The 15,858-nt window shown below is 32.8% G+C and overlaps 1 protein-coding gene across 5 annotated transcripts in view; it reads right to left on the bottom strand.

Moving 5' to 3' along the window:
- LOC124368879 overlaps positions 1–3,789 on the bottom strand; it is a 32,138-nt gene extending 28,349 nt beyond the window's left edge. The window contains exons 1-3 of one of the 5 annotated variants that reach the window (XM_046826362.1): positions 3,714–3,749; positions 1,284–1,382; positions 671–1,089 (exon numbers count right to left, since the gene is read on the bottom strand). In XM_046826362.1, the coding sequence (XP_046682318.1) occupies positions 671–976 (306 nt within the window). In that variant the 5' untranslated portion in view covers positions 977–1,089; positions 1,284–1,382; positions 3,714–3,749. Of the gene's footprint in view, positions 1–670; positions 1,090–1,283; positions 1,383–3,628 lie in introns of all 5 variants that reach the window. The other 4 variants (XM_046826365.1, XM_046826366.1, XM_046826364.1 and 1 more) reach the window with 4 other exon arrangements.
- Between the last annotated feature and the right edge of the window lie 12,069 nt (positions 3,790–15,858).

The following is a 15,858-nucleotide window of genomic DNA, read 5'->3' as shown; positions in this document are numbered from 1 at the left end:
AATTTTTATTGGGTCGTTACTTGCAAAACATCAAGACAGCTAATTTAAATAAGCTAATTCTCGACTCAAAAATCGTTTACATTACAATACCCTTAGGACTGAATTTTAGAGACCTAAGTGAATCTGTTCTTCTTATAAGTTTAAATAAACTTGTTTTGAAAAAAATGAGGTACTGGTCGTTTACGAAGGTCATGATGCCACCTCAATGTGTTAATAGCTTCAACAGCACACAACATAGCTATTGTGAACAGTGTTGATTCAAAGCGAATATTAAGTTAAGCTCCATTTCACCTTCTGTTTGGTGCAACGTCTCAAATCTGAGACCATACATGTGCTGTTGGAGAGAAGGCAGCTCATGTAAATGTTTGCTTTGACTGCATTTATCTTGTATGGTTTAAATATCTTGATACTGTAAAACACTTTGGCGTCTTACCATGACCTACACTCATCTATTTTGTTCATTTTTCGTTGCAATGGGTGGAAGGGTTATAGACCTAAAACCTCTGTAATAACACCTATGTGCGATTTATACAATCAGTATAATGTCACTGACTTTAAACTTATCTACGTAATAGAAGAGAATATTTTAGATTTTCACATTGTACTAGGAAACAAATGATAATAAACTCAGTTTAAAAATTGACTTAAAACATAATATTTCTGATCATACCTGATCTATCAAATCTCTATGAGAAAACACAAGAAGAGCTGGCCAGAAGTTTGGTTCGGGTCGTACGTCAGGGTCTCCTATCGCTATGGCCATTTTATCCGCTAACGTCTCTTTGATTCCATGAATAAATATGGCCTCCAAAACAGTACAGAGAGAATCTGCAGCTTCAGAGCTATCCTGAAATCTTCCGCTATGAGCATGGTCAAGCTGGATGTCTTTCACACAGGCTACCAATTGGGACTGAAGAGACTCTTTGAGTATAGAGTCTTTGCTCCTTATTATTGAGTTCCGAAATAATGATTTCATTTTGTTACCATACTTGTGTTTCTAGATCTTAGTACTATGGGCTGATAAATTTCCACACACTTCTTATTGGTTTCCAGTTTATGTCCTTTAACCCAACTAATGGCAATCTGGTTCTGAAACAATAAGAATTTCCAAAACCATTTCAGTTAATCAGTAAAAGAGAAAAATAATATAAATTTGACAATACCTTAATTATAATATCCAGTTATACAGAGGCCACTATTATACAGCACGCTGTGGTGGATAAGTTATCATAAGTATGATACTAGTAGTACCAAAGTGAAATTTAATCTTTACCAGCACTTACGTGATCTGAGCTTGAATTTGGGTACTATCACGAGGGAAAGTACCGATCGGAAATACCTCTGGCCATCAGTAAGGGTTTTGGTTGCGCCAACTCGCACTTCTGGCGAAAAAAAAAACATCCCTAGTTTTATTTTAACAAAATATTACTATACATTGCCGACCAGTTGGTAAGGCAACTTTAATTATGTTGTAAAAATATCTAAAAATGACAATGCTATGCTTGTACCAATTGGTCCAATATTTAATTTCTGTAAATATAACTATTTCTGTACCTATTCTGCCACAGTAAAGTATTTAATTTAGTAAAAACCCTTCAAGTAGCAGATACACTCTTTGGCTGGCAATTTTTGGATGTTTTCGCGTATGTACACTACTGTAAAACTTTTATTGACACCCTCATACCTAAAGTTATCTGATTTTGACCAAATTTGTTTAAATGTTTCTAAATCCAACTAATTAAAAATGGGGGAGGGGTGTTATGGTATCTTCCGAAGGATAGCAAAGTTATTTCCTGGCATACTCAACATGGACTTTTAATTACCTCCTCTGTGCTGGCATTCTTGTACCTTTTCATTTTATAGAACTAGTACAAATACTTGTACCCACACACTTCTTGTAACATTATTTGGCAGAGCTTTTCTAATCCTCTCCAAAGTACGTTGGGCGGATAAAAGATTTTCATTTGGTTTTCCATGAAATAAGACACCGAAACATATTTATGAAAACATTTGGTCAATACCAGACAACTTCTATAAAAAGGGGTCAAGGTAGGCTACCCCCCCCCCACCCTACAAGAATGATTAGAGTGGTCATGTATGTTACATATTTACTGTTGGGGTATCAGTGAGGTTAACGGCTGGAGTAGAAAATCAAAATTTCAATGTTATTAACTTATCCTGCCCCCCTGAAGAAATACATATATATATATAATCTAAACGTAAACGTCAATTTGTGTACTGTGCTTCTTTGTTATTTATAATTTTCAGAGTTATCTGCTCCCGATAGCTCATTTGAGAGTTCTGTGGAGAGAACAGCTTAGTACACCATCAAGCGTCCAATGTAGTAGCCTTCACTATTTTATAGATAACCATTGTGTCCATTACTCATGTTACTTTAATACGGTCAATTAGTTTTGAAAGCTAATTTACATGTTTGATTTTGGAGTACATGAGCAATTTTTTTTTAATTGGTCGTGTTTGTTCAGAGTGAGAGTATGAGTTCCTCATGTAATCATGTTATTTTCAAAATCTAGAAAAACTATTTTTATGTGATTAGAAGTTACCACGTGGTATGTAAGTAGATAGTATGTACATACAAAATGTATGGTTATGTTAATTTTACTTATTTATTAAACTTATATTTGTTTTTTACACTATTTTTTTTGTAGAAAGTTACGTTCAATTAGTTTGCATTATTTTCAAATTTATTTTTATCTCCGCTGGTCATGAAGATCCATGTCATTAACCTATTGCTATTGTCCTCCTGAACAAAACAATATAGATTTTCTGGTGGGGGTACCAGAAAATCTGTGGGAGGATATTTTCAGTGAAGAATTTTGGCCAGAGGGTACTCTAATAAGTACTTTTAATCTTCCTAAACACAGACGTAATTTAAACTCACAAATAAAGGTAGACACTGGGTCAAAGATAGCCTAAACCCAGTAGAAGATGCGAGTAAAACAAGGGTTCTTTACTTGAACATCCAGGGCCTAAACAGCAAAGAAAATTTACTAAGTCTACTGGGTTCTGATAGTAAATAAATATAAGGTTTTATGGGATAAAATAGACAAATAATGAATTTTAGAACGTTACAGTTTTATCCTCTGCAGGTCTTATCCCCCATTATCGTATATATAGATTTAAAGCCAAAAACCTCAATCTTATTTTGTTTTTACACAAAAACACAAAATAAAAATTAATTTGTGTTTTTATTGTTTACAAATTTATTCATTAATTGAATAGCTGTACAATTATATATTTTGTAAAATTAAAAAATTTGAATAGCCTACTATTTGTCTGAAGCAATGAATTGGTATTGCGGGTTTGAATTCAATTCTTTGAAGAAATTGTATTCATCTGTAATGTATTCAAATTCATTTTTAGGCATTAATAAAATTATGAATTTAGAGTTCCAAGGAGCTAAAAATACCATAAGGGGCAGAATCAACAACCCCCATGTAAAATATATTTGCATTGTCAAGTTAATTATAAATACATTTATGTGAAAACTATCTCCTATTCAACATTGCTGAGGTTAACCTAAAAGTGGAATTTGTTACTAGTATATAATATGGTGTCATCCTTCTGTACAGTTAAAATTGTTTGTATCAATCAAAATAGTAAGTACCTACTAAAATACAAGAAATTAACAATAGAAGTCGTAATTCAATAACTTATAACTCAACCTATGTGAGTTTAGCAACATAACTTACAACAAAGGCCACACACAACACAACAAAACCCCACATTTAATTGCCTTTTGCTTTTTTTAGTAATGAATTGAATAGTGATGGGAACAACCGATTCCAATTAACTTATTTATTCAAATGTTCGAACAAACCAATTCAATCGTTTAGAGTTTTTCATATCGGATGAGTTTTTCATCCAGGTTTCCTCAAATGACTGAAACCAGTTAGTTGTGTATTATAAGTTGGTTGATGTATCTATTCTACACGTTTTTCTCATTCAATGGCTTTGTGAATGAATCCAGAAACTGCAATCTAATCGCTGTTTTACTAAAAATTTACTCTAGGCTTTTCAAATTTAATATTGCTCCGTCAGTAGCTGTCATACAATAAATGAAATTTGCCAGCATGTTGTCATCTTTCGGGCTCTGTATTTTAAATAAATATAGATTACTGTAATTATTTTACAACATTTTAAGATTCATCATTTAGCACATTGTCGTACGCAGTTACAATGAAGGAGTATAGTTTATTTCATAAAGTTCAGTGTACATTTGGTGTAGTAAAATATTTATTCCCATATTTCCTTTCATAAGTTTATATTGGTTTGTTATTTGCCTCCTATAATTAGTGTGTATGTACTTGCCATCTAAGGTAACTGAAAGGTTTACCCTCTTTACTAATGACTTCCCAGCCCATGTCAGCCCCTACGGGCGATGCTACATGTACGCCGACGACTCTGTGATACTCTCGTCCAACAAGTCCATTGAAAACTTGGAAATTGAATCGTATGTAGCAATAAACCTTGCAATCGACTACTGCTCAAATAACGACTAAGTATTCAATAAAAAAAACAAAGCAGTTGATGTTTGGAGCCCACAAAAATTAAATTTCGGAATTTTGAAGAACTCTGCTTAAAATTAAGTTCTGCTCTCTTCGCCATAAGAAGATCAATGGCTATTGGAACTAAAGAAACAGCATTAACCGCTTACTATGCGTTTTTTGACAGCAAGATGAGATATGCCATAGTATTGTGGGGTGGCTCATCTCGTACTAGTCTGGATCGAGTTTTGGTGCTCCAGAAAAGAGCTGTGAGAATAATGGCAGATCTAGGGGCGAGCGATAGTTGTAGAGGGGCTTTTGTTGAATGGGGAATAATGACAGTGGTGGCTGCTTACATTCTCGAGGTGATCATCTCTTCTTGCTCAAGGGGGCTCACTCGAAACGCCCAGATACACGACCACAACACCAGATTCGCCAAAAACTTCAACCTTCCATCCCACAGAAGAACACTTTTCGAGAAGAAACCATCCTACGCCGGTGCGAGATACTTCAACATCCTTCCAGTGGAGCTCAAAATGTTGCCCTCTCATAGGCTGAAGCCTCACCTGAAGCAGTAGCTATCGTTGCGGGCCTTCTACACAGTCGGTGAATTCCTGACCTGGAGAGACTTTGGAATATAGAACTCTCAAACACGACTTTTAAATATCAAAAATAGCATGTGATTGTAACCCAATACTTGTAAAAAATAACGCCTGTCAGATCTTAATGATTTCGCTCAAACATTGTATTACATATGAATATGTGTTGCCTGTCATGGTGGTGGAGTGGACCATTGGTCTAAACCATGGCAGGATAAATAAAGAAAGTATCAAAGTCTCTCTCTCTCTCTCTCTCTCTCTCTCTCTCTCTCTCTCTCTCTCTCTCTCTCTCTCTCTCTCTTCTCTCTCTCTCTCTCTCTCTCTCTCTCTCTCTCTCTCTCTCTCTCTCTCTTCTCTCTCTCTCTCTCTCTCTCTCTCTCTCTCTCTCTCTCTCTCTCTCTCTCTCTCTCTCTCTCTCTCTCTCTCTCTCTCTCTCTCTCTCTCTCTCTCTCTCTCTCTCTCTCTCTCTCTCTCTCTCTCTCTCTCTCTCTCTCTCTCTCTCTCTCTCTCTCTCTCTCTCTCTCTCTCTCTCTCTCTCTCTCTCTCTCTCTCTCTCTCTCTCTCTCTCTCTCTCTCTCTCTCTCTCTCTCTCTCTCTCTCTCTCTCTCTCTCTCTCTCTCTCTCTCTCTCTCTCTCTCTCTCTCTCTCTCTCTCTCTCTCTCTCTCTCTCTCTCTCTCTCGTTTTCAATAAATGATTGTTTCAATCAACTGAAAAATCGATTTAATATAAAACAACCGATTGTAAAGGCCCTTAAACTCATAGCTCATAGCACCTAGAATCATAGCTCCGACAGTAACTTGTCGGTGGAATGAGTAGATTTTATAAAAGTGTCGGTGCTATGCACAAATCTAAGGTTTGTGTCAGAGCTGTGCGCCAGTCTCAACTTGGTGGTGGCGCACAATTCCGACACCTCCTATGGTTCTAATGAATTACGAACCTTGGAGGGGAAATATTGGAAGTACAGATGTGAACTGACCGACGCTCTTCCACTTCTGCAAAATTATTACCAATCCAATATTGCTACAAAGTCAAAGTATTTATTACACCATTAAACATTGAAAATTGTTTTTGGCGTTAGTCAAAATATAAAATAACTCATTTAAATACACAATAGTTTGGAATCCTATATTATATATATATACACACACACACAGCCGCATGTGAAACTGACTCACTCACTCACTGATATATAGATACAGATTCTACCATAGTTCTAGAAGTGCTGGAAACTTAAAATTTGGCACGCACGTAGTTTTTCCAATATGACCCACAGAAAAATCCTGAAAACTGGACATTTTTACTTCTAAACCCCTAAAAAAACCTGAAAATTCGCGCATTTTTTCACCCCTGCAGGCTTTTTTTGTAAGGCCGATAGCGAGCTAACCGTTGGAGCTAGCTCGGATCTAACGAAAATTGTTAGTCAGGAATGAAGTAAACTAAAAAAAAGGCCTGGTAACTTTTTGTCCTATCTCATGTGGTTAAGCGACAAAACGCAGGAATATTTGACATTCGGGAGATTTTTTCGCTTAAAATAAGTTTTCGAGCACCATAGCGACCGAAAGGTTGTTCGTAGCTCAAATCGGATTGACCCGTCAAATGAGTAAATCACGCGATCTACAGGAAAGGTCCAGTGACTTTTTGCCCTATCTCCATCGGTATGACCGCAATACGCGATTATGTGCAAAACTTGTGTAATTTTCAGGTGAGAATTTATATACCGGGATCGATAGCGGTGAAACCAATAATTTGCTGTACTTCCCTTGGTTAAGCCGTAAAACGCGTTTATGTCCAAAATTCTTCTAATAAACGACTTGATCTACAATAAAGGACCAGTAACGTTTTGCCCTATCCTCAATGGTTTGAGTGGAAAACGCGTTTAAATGCAAATAATTTATGATTTTTACGTGAAAATTTTTTTTTGGAGTCGATAGCGGCCGATCCATTTGTCGTACCTTAAATATTAGATTGTTGATAACCAGAAAATAATGAGATCTACAAAAGAGGCTTAACAGCCTTTTGTCGTATATCCTTGCGTAAGGCCGAATAACGCTTTAATGGTAAAGTCTGTGTCGTTAATTAGTAATTTTAGGGTTTTATTTATATTTTTCGACTAAAATGTCTGCAATTAATAACAGTTCCAGATTGAGTTTTTATTACTACGTAAACGACTGACTAGTGTACGTCTACTAGAGCACATCACGAATTGGCTGAGCATTAGCGAAGGTCAATAGTACTTAGGGACATAGTGAATTCTATTTAGGCTCACAAACATAAAACCCTCCAAGAGGCCCACTCCTGTCTTAACCCCCGGTAACATTAACAACCCCCTCCCGGAATTTCCCGGTATGACCAGATAACTCTGGAGAAAAATTAAATCCCCTGATGTCTTAACCCCCGGTAACATTAAACCCCCCCGGGAATTTCCTGGCATGACCAAACAATCACTTGAGTAAATTAAACCCCCTGATGTCTTAACCCCCGGTAACATTAACACCCCCGGAATTTCATGGTATGACCAGATAATCTCCTGAGTAAATTAAACACCCTGATGTCTTAAAACCCTGTACCATTAAGCCCCCCCGGAATTTCCTGGTATGACCAGTTAATCTTCGTAACTTAAACACCCTGATGTCTTAACCCCCGGTAAAATTAAACTACCTCCCCCCCCGGAATTTCCTGGCTTGACTATATAATCTCCTGAGCAAATTAAACCCCCTTAACAACTGACTTTGGGTCAGTTTTTTATTATATTCACACTAAACTATTCACAATAGCTGACCAGTGCAGACTTTTCTTCCATGCACTGTATTGGCTAAACCAAAACTCGTAGCTAAAATTCGAGACCGGAATCGAAAGACAAAATTAAATTTCCGACAAGAAAGGTCCAGTCACTTTTGGTCGTATCTCTCACGGGTAAGCTATAAAACGCCCTTAGAGTCAAATCTTTGGTGTAAGTCGGAAAAAATCAACAAATTCGAGCCGAAGGCGAGTTTATACGTATATATTATGTTTATGATGCAGCATCGACAAAACTGCTCAATGCAATATGATCCTTATTTATAATTTAATTACTTACAGTGCCTCCCTTAAGCTGCAAAAAGCTCTTTCAGACAGATAGAACTTAAAATCTTCAAATTTATATATTAGGGACATGTTTTATTTTAGGTGGAATACTATATTGTACAGTTAGGTCCTTGATAAAAACGAGTTAATAAGAGGAGAAAGTTTAAAAAGGTCAGGAACAAAATTATTTCTGTATCTCGTGTTAAACTTATGAGTACATTGGCCCCTGGCAGATCCTGATTGTTCAAGTAATATTCCAAGATGTTAAACCACAATATAATATAACAGCAAAATCTCAAATAGCAATAACCAATAAGACAATAATAACAGATATCTATACAATTTTGAGTCATAACAAAGTAATAATTTAAATTGACAAGAATAGATGCTTTAGATAAAAACAAATTAAATAAAAAAGAGCAGAAAGCAAGTAGCTAAAACCAAATATTAAAATTAGAAACATGCCTATTAAATTAGAAAACAATTTCACATTCAAGAAATTAATAAACAGAATACATTTAAGCCAATTAAACAGTCAGTCAGAGAACATCTTATAACGTGTAAATTCTACCAGGCACATTGGTAGCTTAGTTTACAGTTTTGCAGCAATTGTTTTGTAATATTGCTGTGTCCTTGTCGATCTACATCTTGTTATATAAATTGTATTTCTAAACCTAGATATTAGATCTGGACTTTAAATTTTCAATATCTTTTCTCACACTCTGAATTATTTCATAAATATACAAATTGACAACTGTCAGAATTCCTGTTTCCACAAACAAGGGGTTACAATTTTCTTGCAACTACGAGTTGGTGACGATCCAATAGCTTTCTTTTGCAAAATTCAGACATTGCCAATTCCTACACTATTATCCCACACAATAGAGCCATACCTCAGAGTACTCTAAAAAAGCCTGATAGGCCATTCTTAAATATATCTTAGGAAAAATTTTCTTTAAACTGCACAATAAAAATACAATCCTAGATAACTTTATTACACAAAAACCCAATATGGCATTTTCACGTTAACTTACTATCTTGAAGATATTATAAATTAAGGAATTTTGATTTTATTTGATTTGACTTCCAAACATTCAAAAGTAAGGAAACATCCGTTGTGTTCGAAGCCACCTAGCAGAAGAATGAATATCATAATTTTATTAATAAATCAATCTAGCGGTTATAGTGTGCGATACTGACATATAGACAACATTAGTGCAGGTACATATATGGATGTATCAATCTCCTGTGATATAATTTCCTAGGCCTACCTTTTCGGAATATCTGATCGGCCCCAGGCAAGAATAAATCCAAATTCCATACCTTAAATTCTTAGATCTAATCTATTTAAAATTTTCCCAAATCGATTTTCTCAACAACACTATGTACAATATAAACAATCACTAACATAGCATGCCTGTTAACTTTAAAAATTGAAGACTTAATTAACCAACCATATATAAATAAATATTTAAACTGCATAACTCAGTGTTATTAAAGTACTGGAAATGTACGACGTGGCTGCATCGTGATCCCATAGCCAGAAAGAGGTATCGACTGTACTGCTAGTTCAGTTTCTGTCCACCAGGTTACAGGCTGAGTTAGTTTAAACTTAGTCTGTTAGGAGCGCCGTTGTTCCGGTAATTTTCTGCTGTAGTAAAGATTTATTGGTATTTAAAATAAAATTACAAAATTGTATTAAAATAAATCACAGTAATTATATTTAAAAGTAATCGTACTCCATTTGATTTTTCTGAAGGGGAAAGTGAGTTAGTTTCTGGATTTAATATTGAGTATGGCTCTGGTGGGTTTGCTTTATTATTTATTTCGGAATATGCTAGTATTACATCGTTATAAATATGCATTGTATATAAAACAATACAAATACAAACGAAACAATACTATCAAAGTACTTTAAAAGACTCTCATCTGCAGATTTAACTGCTTTACGAATAAAATTGATGCCATATTGACTGAATGTAGAATAAGTTTTGTGGTTGAGAACCACAAATTTTGCAAGCTGCATTGTCATTCTTGTCTGAATGATGACATGCAGCTCATCAGAGATCATGGACTTACCTGCTACTATTGAGTAACAGGCATAACAGGGAATTTGACTTGTTAAAACTATTAAGAGCAACATAGAAGTTAGAGATGGCCTAAATCAGTATGAATCTGTAACCTTTACTTCTGATACCGTTACTCCATGATGAGTCCAATTACTGGATACTTGAAATCAGTATTTCCTTACTGGAATCGTTTTAAATACTAGACACTCTAAATCAGTATTTCCTTACTGGTAAGGTTTTAAATACTGGATACTTGAAATTGTTATTGAACAAACAGTTTTGTAAATGCTTTGATGTAATGAACAGTATTCAAAAGTACAAAACGCAATTACTGTATGTAAAAGATGAATTGTAAGATAAATTGAACTTCTGCTTCTTTGAATTGAGACAAATGGGCTGTTACACTGGGTATTCTTTAAGGTTATGAACATAAAATTCCATTTAATAAGTAATTAAAGTTATTTGGTGCATTTTTGGTACATTAACACAGTTTCGTATTACTCATCATTTGAATTTGAATTAAAAGCATAAGATATCTAATCAAAGTTTACATAATCAAACAATTTTAACTCAATGAATTATATAAACTGTTTACTTCTCTTAAATATATATATATATATATATATATATATATATATATATATATATATATATATCACTGATACCGAATACTGTAATACTGATTTGAGACTGACAAATGCAAAATAAATACCACGATAATAACGCTCCAACTGCAAAATATTACTACTTCACAATCTAAATCAGTATCAACCCCGGTGCCAGTGTAATATTTATATTTATTACTCAATAACTAATTCAAGAATATCACACTGGCACCGGGGTTGATACTGATTTAGATTGAGAAGTAGTAATATTTTGCAGTTGGAGCGTTATGATCGTGGTATTTATTTTGCATTTGTCAGTCTCAAATCAGTATTACAGTATTCGGTATCAGTGAGGATACAAGTACATATTAATAATACAAAGTATCTGTCATCAGTATTTTTGGTTCTCAGTAACCGTTACAGATACTGGAGAAAAGTAGTTACAAAATACTGATTACTGAAATACCTCACCTTTAATTGAAGTGAAAATGAGTGGAGATTCAAGGTCCTGCATATATTATATGTTAATCTGAAATATGATTTTAAAATGAAGTCATACCTGCAAAATTATTAAAATAAAACTAAACGGTAAACACAAAAATGGTAGACAGTATGTATGCGCTTGTGTATGTCTACCAGTTTTGTTTGTTTACTATTTATTTTAATTTAAATTATTTTAAAAGTATGGCAATTTTCCAAATTGTATTTCATATTTTTAAACCATTTTGACCAATATGTTCATATCAGGACATGCCCACTTAGAAAACATCTTATGAAGGTTATCTCAGTCAGACTGATGAATGCAGCCTCTGTGGAGAAGCAGAAGATTCAGTGGAACACATATGGCTAAACTGTCCTGCCATATTTAAAAGTAGGAAAACATTCCTAGGGGCATATCTTTTCAGCCCTAAGGACATCAGAGAACAAAGGCGCTCCAATTGGATTGGCTTCTGTAAAACATGTATAAACATATTTATTATTATTAAAAAGTTTATACTTTTGAGATGTAATTAATAAATTGTACGATAAATTAAACTTCTGCTTCTTTGAATAGAGTCTCAGATTTTTTTAGGGTACAAAAATAAGTAAGGGAGGCGCAAAGGTCCTTTTAGGACTACGTGCGGGGAGTACCATCTCTTTCCCTTGGAAGAAAAAAAATATGTTACATAGTTACAATACTAGTTTCAAGGTATATTATTAACGACACAATTCGTTCTTAGAAACCTGTTTATATAAGTTTTATGTGCTTAAACACTTACAAAATCATTTTATTCACAGGAATTAATTTTACAATCTGGACCAATTAGATAACCACTATTATTAAATAAATATTAATTAAATTAAATAACAACCATTCTTAACATTAAAGAATACATCTTCATTTATTAAAATATTCTATTGACTCTGGAAGAATGGATAAAATAACAACTACTGCAAACGAGTTCTTACCTGCTATATCGTTTAGGTTACTGATAGCGATAAAGTCTCAATCACATTTCGCGATCACTGCTGGTCTATCAGGTACAGCGATTTCTTACCTATTGAATTTGTTCTCATTTTAGCCATTTGTATTGAGATGCTCAGAATAAACCCAATGAATTGGTTTATAGCTTACATAACACACATTATTCAAAAATAACCTTAACACTATCTTTTTTCATAAAGTATAAATAATGTAAAAATTTATATAATGATACACATTAAATAAATTATAATAAAATTATTACTATGTAATTTAATTATATATTATCAATAAAAATAATATTTTTAGTAAAAGATGAAAATTAAACTTTTTATTATACATATTAATTAAATGAATTATGATAAGATTTTTACTGTATTGTTTTAATTATATGTTATAAATAAAGGAATACATTTTGATTTAAATATTTGAAATACAGTTTTTATCATTTGAAAAGGTATAAAAAATTTTGTAGTAAATTTAATTATATAGACATTTGCCTATCCAGTATTTTCATGTGAGTATCACCTAATTATTGACTATGAATACATACTATAATCATTGCTATTTACAAACCAAAACTTTGTCAATTGATTTTACGTTAATCTGTGAAAAACAGTGAAACCACATAAAAAAATCTTGAATATGGCTTGAAATTATAAAATTATTACTTAATAAAAATAAGACAGAAAAGAATTGTTTTTTTGGGCTTAACAACACTGAGAATAGATCTGTTAAACTCCTAGGAATAAATATAGACTGCAAGCTTAGTTGGAGTGAACATACAAATCAGTTGTGTACAAAATTGGCTAAAGTTCTATTCTTATTAAGGAAACTAAAAACATGTACCAGTAAGGAACTTATTTTAAATGCTTATTACTCTTTTTTCACTGTCACCTATTATACGATACAACTCTTTGATAATAAATACTCCCAGCACTTTATCACCTTTGTCTATAAGATTATTGTATCTATAATTTTGTAGCAGCAGAAAATAACAGAATGGGCAGCTCGAAGTCCATACTGTTCACCGTCCTAAAGATTTGTTTGCCATCAAAGTATTTAACCAATTGATTATACATTGCTTTTTCATAAATTTTAGATATTACAGGTAACAAAGCTAATGGTCGGTAATTGGAAACCTCAACCAAGCTTCCCTTTTTATGTAACGATCTTAATTTTTGAAATTTTTAGTTTGTCTGGAAAGATACCCGAAATAAATGAGGAGTTAATCAAATGTGTGAGAGGTTTTGATAAGTGTATATTTTATAACTGTGATGGGGACACCACCATATCCAGTGAAAGTTTTGTTCTCAAATCTTTTTATTAATTTAATCAAATCAGTCTCACTGATATTTGCAGAGAAATTTTGGTATCAGCTCTTTTTTTGGTAATGTGAGTAATGTTAGATTAATGTAGGAATTGTAGAGTCTAGTAATATAATTATAGGAAACTAGGAATTGTAGAGTCTACAACAGCCTTCATATTATTTTGTAATATGAGAGGTGAAGATTAAACTTATTGAACTAATAGATTTTCTGTAATAGAAAGTTTAGGTCAAAAATAAAGGAGTATTCATGTTCATTTGTATTGGGTAAATTGTGTTATTAACTTTTATAATTTTACTAATTTTACATTACAGCCCTTTCATATTAATTTTTGAAGTTTTCGCCAGTTAAACTGAGAGGTGATACTTCTTTTTGTATGGCTCGATTTCAAACTTTTTTTTAACTCAATACATTTTCTCGTTCGCTTTAGAGTATTTACTTGAAAGTTTAGGTCCAAAAATAAAGGACTGTGTCCTTCACCACTGTAAAGTCATTTGTATTGGTAAGCTAACTCTTGATATTTGTTTTAGACTTTTTATGAGTAAACTTGAACTTGTTTTCATGATAAAGTTAGATGTAATTTTGTTGACAATAGATGTTTCGCCAGTTGCAAAGAATTTGACCTAATTGAGATATTTATTAATATTGAGCGTTTAATTAATGTTCTGTAATTTAAAAAACTACATGTCCATTATTAGAATTCAGCCATTTCTCTGGCATTAACACAAGTTTTCCACAAATTTTTAAAATACTCTTACAGTTAATATTCAAATACAAAAATGAAATATAATATTAATATAATCTGATTTAAATAAAATACAATTATTTGTAGTTCAGCTATTTATTAATACTGAGCAAAAATGTTCTACCACGAGTGGGATTTGAACCCTGAACCTCCCAGTTTTTAGTTCAATGCCAAGCTAATTGAGCTATAAAATTAATTAGAGCTTTAGAGCTACATAATTGAAATTAAAGCAGTTCAATCTCTAACTAGTTATTATTGGAAAGCTTGAATAATTAATTCAGTCTTACTTTTAACACACATAGAATATTTAAATCAACAATTATTCTTTTTTTAATAATTCTATTTAAATTGTCTTCATAAAAATATATTACTTACTTATTTATATAAAATTTGCTCTTGAATAAAATTAATCTTAGGTTAGACCTTGTTAAGCATATTTAACATTGTTTTACTAAAACATCTTATGAATTAAAAGTTAAATTTGATTATTCAAAACACTGTATACATCACCAATTATACATCACAATTATTTCACTCAATCAATGACATATTTAACCATTTAAAATTGAAAATATTCAAACTCTAATACACCTGCAATAAAAAACTTGTTAACTGTTGATATAAATCGACATGTAAAAGTACATGGAGTATATATTTATTGTGCATACAATTACACACATTTTGAGACATGAAATTAGTAATTCTCTGTTTTTTACTGCTGCCGAGTGGTTAACGTGCACTGTGTGCATTGAGCATAGATGCGGCAGATGCTCGGCGGTGAATATACAGATAGAAAATATGAACTTCAAGTTACATAATTATTCCAAAGCACGATATTTCGCTACTTTGGTTGTCTAATTCTGGGTTTTCATACACAAATTGTGACAGAAACACATTATAGCGATCGGTTACTAACTATCATAACAATTAATATAAGCAATATTTTTGTTAATATTTCACATATCAAATAAGACTTTTATTTAGAAGTTTCTTAGAAGCAAGTTTGCCGAATCTTAAAAAACAAAACTGATAATTTTTAGTAAGAAAAATATTGCAACATGATAATCGGAAAATTGTTTTCAGGGCAAGAGGTGTTGAAAGACTTTGTTAATTTTTTTATGGATACTTTTAGAGACTATTTAAAGGGTTTCCTTTAATTCACTAAATAATATCAGTTTATAAGAAGTTGCTTAATTATAAAATTATAAATAACAGACAAGGACTTTAATATGCTTATATTTTACAGATAAAATCCCCCACCAAAATTAAATAGTAACTATAAATTAAAGTTTAAATATAAAACTTGTTTCTCTAGTAAAATTCGACCATGTCAGGAGGCTTTATTGTTTCTGGTAGCAACCCTTAGAACCTAGAACACCATTTTAAATGTATAACCACCATCTAAACTTGAGACGGATGAATTGAAACTCAAAGGGATTATCACACAGGATCTCCAAGAAACTTGTATAGTTTTACAT

Source organism: Homalodisca vitripennis, chromosome X (genome assembly GCF_021130785.1).
Source record: "Homalodisca vitripennis isolate AUS2020 chromosome X, UT_GWSS_2.1, whole genome shotgun sequence".
Classification (NCBI taxonomy): Eukaryota; Metazoa; Arthropoda; class Insecta; order Hemiptera; family Cicadellidae; genus Homalodisca; species Homalodisca vitripennis.
This window is presented reverse-complemented; position numbering and strand designations above follow the sequence as displayed.